This window comes from Aspergillus viridinutans, assembly GCF_018404265.1.
Source record: "Aspergillus viridinutans IFM 47045 DNA, scaffold_13, whole genome shotgun sequence".
In the NCBI taxonomy this organism is placed as follows: Eukaryota; Fungi; Ascomycota; class Eurotiomycetes; order Eurotiales; family Aspergillaceae; genus Aspergillus; species Aspergillus viridinutans.
This window is the reverse complement of record NW_025091229.1, coordinates 616,852-630,360: the sequence shown is the minus strand read 5'-3', so window position 1 is coordinate 630,360 and position 13,509 is coordinate 616,852. Positions and strand designations below refer to the sequence as shown.

At 47.3% G+C, this 13,509-nt stretch overlaps 2 protein-coding genes across 2 annotated transcripts; both read left to right on the top strand.

The window, feature by feature from the left end:
* Positions 1-3,594: 3,594 nt before the first annotated feature.
* Positions 3,595-7,292, top strand: chsF (chitin synthase CHS3; the record flags this gene model as incomplete). Its single annotated transcript, XM_043274576.1, has 3 exons — positions 3,595-6,251; positions 6,343-7,148; positions 7,204-7,292. The coding sequence occupies 3 exons, from the start codon at positions 3,595-3,597 to the stop codon at positions 7,290-7,292; spliced, it is 3,552 nt and encodes a 1,183-aa protein (XP_043130511.1).
* Positions 7,293-10,754: 3,462 nt separating this feature from the next.
* Positions 10,755-13,295, top strand: Aspvir_002986 (WD40 repeat domain-containing protein; the record flags this gene model as incomplete). The annotated part of the gene is made up of 2 exons (XM_043274575.1): positions 10,755-11,796; positions 11,857-13,295. 2 exons carry the CDS (start codon positions 10,755-10,757, stop codon positions 13,293-13,295), a joined length of 2,481 nt encoding a protein of 826 aa, XP_043130510.1.
* Between the last annotated feature and the right edge of the window lie 214 nt (positions 13,296-13,509).

Genomic DNA, 13,509 nt, shown 5'->3' with positions numbered 1-13,509 from the left:
AAGGGGTCTTCCTTGGTTTCATTCGTTGTATCTCAAGGCACGTCAGTATGATGAAATAGCAACATCAAAGGTTGTACAGAGTTACACGCATGAGAGTACACCATGTTTTTGATCTTGTTTTAACTGCAGGTTATAACTTACAAGTACTTTTAAAAAAAAACAAGGAATAATGGAACCCTATGCACAAGGTTGATCTTGGCGGTCGCATTAATCAAGATATTCATTCACTTAAGTCTAACTGGAGATCTATCTGGAGAAAAGGCACAAACATAAAATACATAGAAGATAGTCAAGCCTAAAAAGTGAACCTAGACAACTCGCTAGAATGCGGCTCATCATGAAATCAACATACAGATTACAGACAGCCTGCGGCGTGGAGCTTGCACAATGACGATGCCGCAATCCTTGCCAAGTCCTTCCCCATAACAACATTCGCGGAGCAGTTGAAAGGCTTAATGGTCTGGATTCCTCGTTCCCACCCATTCTGAATTCAAAGCTGAAAAAGACCTCCTACAGTCCAGAAATACTTCCGCGCAGTGAGGCTTTGTTCACTGATTTCCTGACCACAAGCTGCAAAAATTACTGCAACAGTGAGGTGGAAATGGACATCCTCACCGTACCCTCAGCCGCCTCGTATTTCAGCCTCAGCCTTGTCATCTCCTACACTTTGGCTAAGAGGACCCTCCAGGCAATCTTTAACGAAAAACGTCACTATTGGTCTCAGCATCGCTTAAAAGTGCCCAAAGTGAGATTCCGGTGATGTGTCTCTGGCAGATGGAAGGACCAAGGTCGGAGGATACGATAACTAAAGGTACTAGAGAGACCTGCAGTATCTGATAGTCAATTTGCTCCTCTACATATCAATGCATTGCCGTCTGATTGTACAGCGTAAGTATGGAAAATAGTACTGCAGAGTACATGATCAGTATCATATACATGGCATTGGACTCACCGCGTTGTGTCGGGTTCTCAGTGCTGGACCACGGACCCGGGTGAGTTCTCCACAATCGATATTCCGAAGGCATTGAGCAATGAGAGCGTCGAGCAGTCGTGAGGATCTGTAATGCAAGTGTCATCATCCAAGTTCCAGAGAGCCAGACTTGCTATTGGTGAATAGTGGTCGAGTCAATCGATCTCATGGCACTACTAAGTACTAAGGACTGCAGGATCGATACTCTGCATGTGAGCTCTTTACAGGGCTTGTGCACACATGGATCATATTATGATCTGATTAATTGAACCACGAGAACCCTGACTGTTTGGTAAAGCCTTGAGTCTTGACAATTAACAAAAGGGAGGAGATAGCTAGTTATATGGAGTAGGCTAGACATCACAGAAAATCCAGACGATTGAAATGTTCTGTCTGTGGAAACGAATCCCTCGTTTGTAAGAATCAAGCTGTAGCATTGCCACAAGGCCCCTGAACCAGGCGTAGATAACAGTAAACGGTTCTCAGAAAGTTGTTGCTCTTCCTGTGGAGATGCACTTCTGGTGGCTGAACAGTATCTAGGCTTTACCTATTGGAGTACTATTAGTCACATAGCAGATTAATTCTGCGATCATCACACATGAATACAACACATGGATAGCATGTAATGTGTAACAATCAACCAAGTCAACTTCTTGATGAGGTGATGGATAATCTCGCGAATACAACTGCGCGTTGGCATGGTTCGGAACCCAGGCCGAGTCATCGGGTCAGACGGATATCCCAGACATGCAGCCGAGACATTTTAGGTCAACGGCGGTACCTACGCCGCTACGCGACTACATGTACTCTGTATATTGTGAAAAGGAATCTATTCTATCTCTTATTCAGTGCGTGGGCATATAATAATAATTTCCTACTTGGATTTGCATTGAAAATTTTGTCCACTGGCTTTGACAAAATTGTTGTGTGACGGAGCATATCTGACCCAACAAGCTCAGGCTGGGCAGTTCTAAGTTTTAACTTCATAGTGTATCTGAAAATAGAATACTCCCCGTTGAGGTGGCTTAGATGTACCAGTAGCAGTCCAGTACAGTTTTACATGCATAAGATCAATGTCTCAGACAACAAGTCTGAGGCATGGAGTATTGATGTTGTCTTCTTCCAATACTTTCTGCACGTGCTGGAGCATGTCTCAGCAACAAAATACAGAGATAAAATGTATCTTCAGCAAAGTCCAGGAGCAAATCTGTACTCGACTCATTCTTTGGTGCAGTGCGGAGTGGTGACCCTTGGAAACTTCAATTTTAGATCATTTCAGGAGCGAGGAGAGGACCAGGGAAACTCAAAAAGACCGTGCTTTGTATGATTGGTTTAACATCGTCAAGCTTTCCCATATATGGCTAGATTTATTTCTTCCAATGATATAACCAATAAGCGCTATTGTAAGTTGACCCTTAGCGGACCCATTGGATTCACTAAACCTAAAAGAGGCTTAGGAATAATAGGTAGATTGCCCCTAGCGACCGAGCACATGGCTCTTATTTGTGTACAATAATTGGAGAAGCCTGCTACGGTCGCAGCACTACCGCCTCTAGCCCCTGTTCCCATACAGTAGTAGTATGTACTAGGTAGACCAGCATGACTTTTATGATCATTTGATGACAGTTCATTTCGCTAAATCTTCTGATTGACCGCAGGTGAAACATGCTTGTTCGGGGTCTTGGATAATGATGATATAACACAGGTCGCAATTTCAAGATGATTTCGTGATGCCTCTTGAGTAAGCAGGCAAGACCGCAAGGGAGAATACCTATTGCAGTATTGATTGTACAGAACAGAAAACAGTCGCATACTCACAAATGAAAGCGCTTCACTTTGTACAAATACTTAAGGTCACTCTAGTTTCAAGGGTTCTGTACTGCGAAGGACACTCCCAATTTTCCCTTTAGTAGTGTACCTAAGGTATGGTGCAAGTCCTTTCCATCGTAGTGGTCGGCCGTATTTTTCTTTACCCCTTCTTGGTCTGGCCAGCCTGCTCCGCATCGCACCATCTTCGATCACCTGCCATCGCTGTCTTTCAGGGCCCAACCGTCCAAACCTCTCCAGTAATCTCTTTTCAACACGGGGCGCTTTCTTCCCAAATTTCCGCTTCGTTCTTTTCGTTGCATACTCCCATCTTCGCTCTCGACTGCGATCCTCAATATGCTGTCCTGACCGGCGTCAGTCACTCGCTTGAATAATAGGAGGACTTCTGATCAGGTCAATTCTCCCGCGTCCTGTCAGCAGCGATTATCCTCAGCCCTCGCTCACACACGACAATCCACGATCGTTCACAACATTCAACTTCCTTTTTGGATTATTCACTCTGCGATATTGTAAGACTTCGGGTAGTCGCTTATAGTATTCGACAGAAAGGAGGACATCGCGGACTCAGTGCGCGACAGATATATTGCGACTCCGGCAGTCCCCCACATCTTGTAACTTAGTCCCTTGAAAAGGCACTCAGCTACTGCGATATATTTGAAATTTTCAAGTCCATTCATGCTCGGCAGTCAGTAAAGGTGAGTGACTTTGGCGCAGCATTTTCCAATCCTTTTCTGTCAGATCTCGACGGATACCAGTCAGGGTCACTGACAAGGTTTTTCTGGATCCATAGAAGCGTCATGTCTTTGCCCCAGAGGCCGGGAATGGTCTCCCCGCGGCGAGAGGAAACGCAGGCGTTCCGAGACAGTTCGCGCAGACGACGTCGGGATATCGAGCCGGGCGACAACAACGAGACACTGTCCAGCCCGCATCGACACCACCATCGCCGCCATTCGCACAGCTCCAGGAGAACTAGGGATATGGATGAAGAGAGACTCGTACCCGGTGGGCACAAGAAGAGTCAAGTGAGGCCGGAGCGCAGTCGCATCGATGAGAACCATCCCAACTACCACTATCTTCAGAAGTCTCAAAATATGCCAGTATACCCATCAACAACCGGAAATGAACCACTGATCGAAGGCGATGAGCTCAACAGAGACAGTTCGCAAAGCACAGAGCACAGAGGCGGGGACGGTGATTTTGCTACGCACGGAAACATCAACAAGCCCATGGAGCGGGCGCCGAGCCGTCATCGGTCGAAGAGGAAGAAGTCTCGGAAACCCTCAAGAAAGGAAGCTGCAGAGGAGAAACGACGACAGAAGGCCATGGAGCAAGTTCGTCCGCCGAGCCCCTGGAGCGCTTACTGTGCCATCATCACTTTCTGGGCGCCCAACTTCATCCTGAAATGTTTTGGGATGCCGCAAAAGGCCCAGCGAGAAGCCTGGCGTGAGAAGATCGGTCTTATCAGTCTCATTCTACTTATCGCAACATTTGTCGGTTTCCTCACCTTTGGTTTTACTGCAACTGTGTGTTCCTCGCCTCCGACACGGTTGAAGATCAATCATGTCGACCGTGGGTACATGATCTTTCATGGGGAGGCCTACGATCTGTCTCGGTCGAAGCATCCAGCGGCTGCGGGTATTACGGCTGACGCTAACGTTCTCTATGACTTATCTCACAAGTATGGGGGCCAGGACGGAAGTTTCTTCTTCCAGCAGGTCAACGGCGCCTGCAAAAATCTCATCACCTTGAAATCGGGATCAGATATCCCTTCGAATTCAGACGGAGACCTCGCCTGGTACTTCCCCTGTACGGCTTTCAACCAAGATGGCTCCTCGAAGCCGAACTTCACCTCGCCATACTATAATGGCTGGGGCTGCCACACTTCGGGAACCGCTCGGAAGGCGTTCTACAACCTGCGGAGCTCAGGCGATGTGTACTTCACGTGGGCTGATACAAGGAATAAGAGTCGAAATCTTGCGGTTTACTCAGGAAACGTCCTGGACTTTGACCTTCTGAACTGGCTCGATGAATCTCAGGTCAACATTCCGGCTAAATTTACAGAACTTCGCACGAACCCCGATGTGCGCGGCGTTGACTTGACTTACTACCTCCAAACCGGCGAGGATAAAAGGATTGGAAAGTGCTTGTCACAGATCATCAAGGTCGGTACTATCGATACGGACACGGTTGGTTGTATCGCGTCCAAGGTCGTTCTCTACGTGTCCTTGATATTCATCCTATCGATTGTCGTCGTCAAATTCGTTTTTGCCTTGTTCTTCCAGTGGTTCGTCTCTCCTCGGTATGCGGCTTCGAAGACCAGCATGGGAGCCGATTCGAAAACCCGCAAGCAGGAGATTGAGGACTGGTCGAATGACATCTATCGGCCTGCTCCTCGCCTTGCCGACCAACACTTGCCTGACCGTCCTATCAAGCGAGCCAGCTTCTTACCAACAACATCACGATTCTCCAGTCCCTATACTGTGAGCAACGGAGGCAAGCAAAGGGCTCAGTACGTTACGATGGCCAGTCAGAACTCCACCTCCCGGCTACTCCCAAGCACCGCCAATTCTATGTACAAACAGAGCCACAACAGCAGTGGTGGCTCATTGCATCTGGAGCCAGCGCGTCTGAACCCGTCTGCGAGTCGCTCAAGCCTCGTCGTCGGGGCGGAGTCCGATGGCCTCGGGTCATCTGCATACATCCACGAAGCGGTTGTCCCGCAACCTCCCCCTGAATGGCAGCCGTACGGGTTCCCTCTTGCTCACGCCCTGTGTTTGGTCACTTGCTACTCTGAAGGCGAAGAAGGTATCCGCACTACGCTGGACTCTATCGCCATGACCGATTACCCCAACAGCCACAAGACTATCATCGTCATTTGTGATGGTATGATCAAGGGTAAGGGTGAACAATACTCCACACCGGAAATCGTCCTTCGCATGATGCGAGATCACGTCATTCCCACGGATGAGGTTAAGGCATTCTCCTATGTGGCCGTTGCCACCGGTTCCAAGCGTCATAACATGGCGAAAGTGTATTCCGGGTTCTACGACTATGGCGAGACCTCGGTTATTCCGCCGGAGAAGCAGCAGCGTGTACCCATGATGATCATCGTGAAGTGCGGTACACCGGCTGAGGCAACGCAGGCAAAGCCTGGAAATAGAGGCAAGAGAGACAGTCAAATTATTCTCATGTCTTTCCTGCAGAAGGTCATGTTCGACGAGAGAATGACAGAACTGGAGTATGAAATGTTTACTGGGCTCTGGAATGTGACCGGGATACCGCCAGACTTCTACGAAGTCGTCCTCATGGTTGACGCAGATACTAAAGTTTTCCCCGACAGCTTGACCCATATGATTTCTGCCATGGTGAAAGATCCAGATGTCATGGGGTTGTGCGGCGAGACCAAGATCGCCAACAAGACAGATAGTTGGGTGACAATGATTCAGGTCTTCGAGTATGTGTTTCCCTCCTTTTCTGGTTACATTTGTCGTACTCTTTATTTATTTATTTATTATTTTTCTTTCCGTCTCTAATAAAACTTGCAGATACTTCATTTCACATCATCAATCCAAGGCTTTCGAGTCGGTTTTTGGTGGTGTGACCTGTCTGCCTGGCTGTTTCTGCATGTACCGCATCAAGGCGCCCAAGGGAGGCCAGAATTATTGGGTTCCCATCCTAGCCAATCCCGATGTGGTGGAACACTATTCTGAGAACGTGGTGGACACTCTCCACAAAAAGAACCTGCTTCTTCTGGGTGAAGATCGATACCTGTCGACTCTGATGCTGCGAACTTTCCCCAAGCGGAAGCAGATCTTTGTGCCCCAGGCTGTGTGTAAGACCGTGGTGCCAGACAAGTTCATGGTGCTTCTCTCTCAGCGGCGTCGCTGGATTAACAGTACTGTCCACAACCTCATGGAACTCGTGCTCGTCCGGGATCTTTGCGGAACATTCTGCTTCAGTATGCAGTTTGTCATCTTCATCGAGTTGGTCGGCACCCTTGTCCTTCCAGCGGCCATCGCATTCACATTCTATGTCGTCATCATTTCCATCATCAGGAAACCGGTTCAAATCATCCCCCTGGTACTACTCGCGCTCATCCTGGGTCTGCCGGGTGTGCTCATTGTCGTGACGGCGCATCGCGTGGTTTACGTGTTGTGGATGTTGATCTATCTCGTTTCACTACCCATCTGGAACTTTGTCCTTCCGACGTATTCTTACTGGAAGTTTGACGACTTCAGTTGGGGCGACACTCGTAAGACGGCAGGAGAACAGGACAAGGGCCATGAAGCCGGGGAGGGAGAGTTCGATAGCAGCAAGATCACGATGAAGCGTTGGCGAGACTTTGAAAAAGGTATGATACTTTCGATTTTCCTAGGGATGATGACACCGACTAACCTCTTCACCAGATCGCCGACTGAGAATGCAGAGTGGATGGGCACAATCTCCTTTTGGCGGAGGGTATCCGGCACAATATGAGCCGTACTCGGACTATTGAATTTCGTTGCGATATATTGGATAATCATCATGACAAAAGATTCTTGTAATATGTTGCATTTTATTTTGGAGCGGTGTCTCGAACCATGTCATATAATATCTGTCGAGCCCTCGATCGATTTTTGAAGTGTATGTATTTCTTCTCCAGCTTGTTTGAACCTATTACGATGTGGCGCTTCGAGTGTGCTTGTTCATGGAACTCTTAATTATGGCCTCTTGATGTTTTTGCTTACTGCATGTAATAAACATTCCACAAAGACATCCTATTCTCATGATATTATAGAGCTGGATTCGAAGTTGTACCTATTGCCCAATGCCCATGCCTGTCGTGATGGGCTCTGTAGTACCTAGAGACCTGTTAGACGGACTTGCCATATTCCCGACTGTAATTGATCCTCTCTTCTATTTCTTTGCTGCCATAATTAATTGATAAATGATCAGTGATAGGTCGACGTTTATTGGAGTCCTAAGGAGTTATCTAGAACTACCTAGGCACAACTTGGGTACGGGGATTGCTTTGTAGTGGAGTATGGAGTAACTAACATAATCCACTACCGAGCCGATCAACCCCCCCAAGCCGATCACCTCTTTCGAATTCCACTAGACTTGATATTTGAATCTATTCAAACAACCACCATGCCACCGAAACCGCGTCAAACATTAAAAAAATTAGTGGAACAAGAGGGAAGGATTCTCTTAGCAATTTCTGCTTTAAAAAAGAAAGAAATTTTATCTATTTATTACACAGCTACTGTCTTTAATATTCCTTACACAACTCTCTACAGTTAAATTAATAGATGTAATTATCAGGCTAAGAAGTGTGCCAATGGCTATAAAATAACTATTAATAAAGAGGAATCACTCTTATAGTGGATTCTTTCTATAGATTAGCAGGGATGCCCTCCTAGGCCTGCTTATATATATAAAATAGCTAATATCTTACTTACTCAGTAGAATCCTACCTCCTCTCCTACTATTAGAAAGAACTAGGTTACGAAGTTTATTCAGTGCCAGCCAGAGATCAAAAGCTAATATTCACAGAGATATAATTATAAGTAAGCAAAATGCGAAGATCTAAAGGTGATCTAATAATAATTTTATTAATTCTATGAGATCATATCTCAATATAGAATACTAGAGGAAGATATCTATAATTTTAATAAGACTAGCTTTACTATAGGCTTAATTATAACTACTAAGGTAGTAATAAGAGCTAATATACCTAGAAAGCCTTATCTTATTCAGCCAGGCAATCAGGAATGGATTATAATAATTAAATATATTAATACCACTAGCTGGGTGCTTCCTTTATATATAATCTTTAAGGGAAAGATTTATATCAAGGGATAGTATCAAGATTATACTCTACCATCTAATTAGAGAATTAAAGTTAGTTAAAATAGATAAATAACAGATAAGATAGGCCTCTAGTAGCTTTAAAAGATCTTTATCTCTATAATAACTAGCTATATAGTTGGAAGATATTATCTACTTATCTTAGATAGCTACAGAAGCCATCTAATACCTAGTTTTAATAAAGCCTATAAGGATAATAATATTATTACTATCTACATACCTCCTTATTCTTCTCATCTTCTACAACCACTAGATATTAGTTATTTTAGCCCATTAAAACATGCTTACAGAGGCCTTATTAAGTAAAGGATATACTTAGGATATAACTCTATTAATAAATTAGACTTCCTTAAGGCATATCCAACAGCTTATTATAATATATTTAAGCCTAGGAATATTAAGAATAGCTTCCTAGCAGCTAGAATTATTTCTTTTAATCTAGAAAAGATACTAAATTAGCTTTATATTCACCTTGATACCCCCCCCTTTCTAGGGAGTTAGTCTTTAAATTCTATACTTACAACACCTCATAATATCTATTAATTAGGCAAGCAAGCCTCCTTAATTAAGAAGCTTCTTAAGTATGGATCTTAGAGTCCTTCTTCACCTTCAAAACATACATTAGAATAGCTTATTAAGGGCTATAAGATTGCTCTATATAGCGCAGCCCTTCTTATAAAGGAGAATCATGATCTACACCTAGCAAATGAGAAAGAGAAGCAGAAAAGAAAGTAATCTAGACACTAGATAACTCCTAATAAAGGACTCTCCATTCAGGAAGCTAGGGATCTTATCCAGGCAAGAAATTAGCAAGATAATAAGATTAGAGGGCTATCTACTAGTTCCGCGCCTTTACCTTCAGAACCCCCTAAACGCACGCCACCAAGGTGTTCTAATTACTTCATTATTAGATATACTAGATCTAGCTGCCCTACACGCCGTACTAGCTAGATCTAATAAAAATATATTGTTTTGGTTGATTTGGATGGCTTCAAACGTTCAAACGCGTTGAAATCGGATGAGGGGTGATTGGCTCGGGGGGGTTGATCGGCTCGGTAGTGGATTACGTTAACTTACTTTGGCACTCTGACTAAGACTCTCTCTCCTTTGTCATCCACCATCTCTCCCCTCTTCATTTGACCTCATCGCTCAGCCGATGTCCTCGTTTACGATCTGAACTGCCTCAACCAGAAGCCCCCTATTCATCCTTTGGGTTCATCAACTCTTTTTTCTGTCATCTCCCTGTCAATTTAAATGTCCGTTCTATTTTGTACCTAGTGTCTTGATCATCACCCGCCTCTGACGCTCAGATCGACCTCTATCTTCTTAGATACATCCGGGTTATGCACGTTCTTGTGCCCAACACGCCGGCCATGCTGAAGTGCGCCGTTCCTATCCACACTTGAACCTTGTTGCTGATTTCTTACCTGCAGCACTTTTAACATTGTCCTCTCACATCACGTTAAACTTGTGCAGCCATCGAAACGCCACTAACCAGAACAGGGCATAACAGCCTAGTAGTCAAAGGCCGTTGTCTCATCATTTATCCACCGGTTGCCTTCGGCTTCTGTGTCTTATGACATTACTCATGCTTACGGGCTGAGCGTGCGACTATTGCCTTTTACGTACATACCCACATACATACTGCGACACCGCCCCTCACCGTTTTGAGATCAATCATCTCCCTCGTTACGGGTGCTATGCGACCTGATTTTATCATTGCGCCTTGACACTTGCGCACAACTTGCAAACCACATATCGTTGAGGACTTGGCTTTGACTCGGTCGGAGTCTCGAATTCCTTTCCCTAACTTAATATCGGACAGCCTTCTTCTCGCCGCACTGCGGGGGTGGAGGGAGACTAGCTGCGGGGTGACTGGCGATTGCAGAGCAGAGGCGCCGTAATCCCTGATCCCCGACAAGGAACAACGTGGTCGGTTATCTCTCCGCCTGTACAACGGTTGGTGCGGTTTGGTGCCTATCAGTCTCAATTTGGAATAATACTGTCTGCGATTTCTCGGCTGTATCGGCTGGGATCTGGCTCGATCATCCCTCCGTGGCTTGCGCAAGCCTGCGTCTCGGCAAGAAGCGACTTGTACAACCAAGTGATGCCCGGTCCAAGTGACTTTGCATTTACATCGTCATCATCATCATCATCATCGCCGTCGTCGTTTTTCGCGTCGTCTTCAGAAAATCCTGCGCATCCCCGTTATCGTGATCGGACATCTCACCCCTCGTCATGTGATGCGCCTGGGCCATCACGACTGCGACCTGTGGATATGTCGTTCGGACAGGCCTCCTCTTATGATGACCAGGACTCTGACGAGATGTCCAGGGAAGGCGATGAGCATGCTGCTCTGCGCACGAATGTTGACGAGTTTCCGATGGTAGCAACAATCTCAGAATCTCACGATGTCGGCTTGACTCCAGGAAATGACGTCGGCTCGAGCGATGCGGGTATCTCCGCCTTCACCGCTGTATCTCAATACCCGAACGCTTTCGACAACGACTCGAATGCTCTCGCCGTCTCAGAAGTCGTTAACGCCGTCATCGGGCGGGAAGAGTATCTTCGAGGAGAGGGGAGGCCCGTCCGAGCAGCATCAGTCGGCCGCTCGTCGTCCCCGCCAGCGGATCTGTATATGTCTGATTCAGAAACAACGGATGTCCTTGGTCATCAAGGTGGAGTGCCTATCGGACCGTACATGACTGGTGGCAGAATGGCCATGGACAGTATCCTGGCGAACGATCCAGCCCTGGAACACCATTTTTCTGCCATTCCCGAAGAAAGCGATGAGGACGATGTGGGCGATTTGATTATGGATTACGAGTCACCAATGCCGCGAGATGGGTTTAGCGTCTCCGACCATGAGGAGGATCCCGACGATACGCAAAAGTTTTATCTGGATCATGACGATGACTATTACGAAGAGCACATCGACCGTCCGCGGACGCGCGAAGCTACCGTGCAACTCGCCGATGTCGACTTTAACGATTTCTACCGAGCGTTCGACTATGACCCGCTTCCAATGGTGATGGAAGCAGCCCCTACCGGTAATCACGGCGATCACAACAATTTTCCAGGAGGCGACGCGATAGGAGATGTTCCAGGAATAGACGCCCACCTTCCTGCATCTGTGATCCACGGCACGAGTGAGTATTCATCGATCTGTCCACGGTAGACAGCTTGGCTAATCGTTTCGTCGGATGTAGCTCACGAACGGAATCTCAATATCGATCAGTTTATCAACCAGTGGCTCCTGGAATCGACCACGCGCTCAACACCTAGTCTCCCGCTGATATCCAGGTTGCTACCGCCGTACCCAATATCCAGGATTCTTGGATGGACACCGCCGGAGAAGATCATCCGGCCGAACAACTACAGCAGAGATTTCTACGATATTCAACAGATCCCATGGTGGGAAACCCTACGCGTAAAGCGGTCGGATGCGCGTGAACTACGAGACCTCTGGTATACGTCGTATCACAACGTGGACTATCCGCATCATCAGATGGACGGCAAACTTCCGCAGGAAGAGTTCTATTTTCGAGAGAAATCGATGCACACTAGACATCGTGCCTCTATCGAACACTTCCAGCTGCGGAATCTGATGTCTGTTCCGGCATACAACACGGTCCATTTCTCGCACGAGTCGAAGGTCTACTCGTGGGTTCCGGCGCATGACGACCTGAGTTGCTTGATTGACCTGTCCAAACCGCCAATTAATTCTGGATTCCGCGGACCTGTCAAAATTTCGACCATGAAATCTGCGCACAATGTCTGCATCGCCGGTGGGTTTACCGGGGAATACGCCCTGCGACCGGAGGGCAAGGAGGGCGCAACGGTGGAGGGGTATGTGACGACCAATGCCAATGGCATCACCAACCACATTGATATCGTCCCGAGTCGGACAAGTCACGCTCCGATGGCGATATTTGCGTCGAATGACCAGCACCTTCGCGTGCTGGATTGTGAGACCAACACTTTTCTTGCGGATCACGAGCTGTCGCGAGCAATCAATTGCACCGCCACGTCCCCCGATGGGCGTTTGCGTGTGGTCATTGGGGATTCCCCCGATGCTTGGGTAGTGGAAGCAGACACAGGACGACCAGTGCAGCCGCTCCGTGGTCATCGCGATTTCGGGTTTGCGTGCGCATGGTCGCCGGACATGCGACACATCGCTACAAGCAACCAAGACAAGACTGTGATCATTTGGGATGCGCGCACCTGGCGAATCTTACAAACGATCGAGTCAGACGTAGCAGGGTATCGCTCTGTCCGATTCTCCCCGGTCGGCGGAGGCCCCCGAACGCTGCTACTGGCCGAGCCGGCGGACCGGATCGCCATCGTCAATGCGCAGACGTACCAGACTCGGCAGGTCCATGATTTCTTTGGAGAGATTGGCGGAGCGGACTTTTCGCCGGATGGCAGCACGATCTGGGTGGCGAACACAGACGAGCATTTTGGCGGGTTCATGGAGTTTGACCGCCGACAATGGGGCCAGCCGTACGGACCACGGGGGCTTCCCAATGAGTGGATACGTGAGGCGGACCTCGACGAGGACGAGCGGTGTGTGCTTAGCGAGCGGGAGCGACAGATGAGGTTCTGGTGGAATCTGAGCGATGAAGAACACGAGTCATTGCTGCTGTAGGATTTTGCATATGGCTGGTGCTGTGGCGTTAGGGAATCTTCATCATTACTCTGTTCTAGTGGCTTTGCTGCGCTGGGCTGTGGCTGAGCCTGGTGGGACTTGGGAGGTTATCTGCTTTGATGTTTACAGCGACTATGATACCACAATCGATCATTTATCTCTTTTCTATCTCTTATAGAGTTCAACAGTCGAATATCTTCTGAAGAGAGCTGAG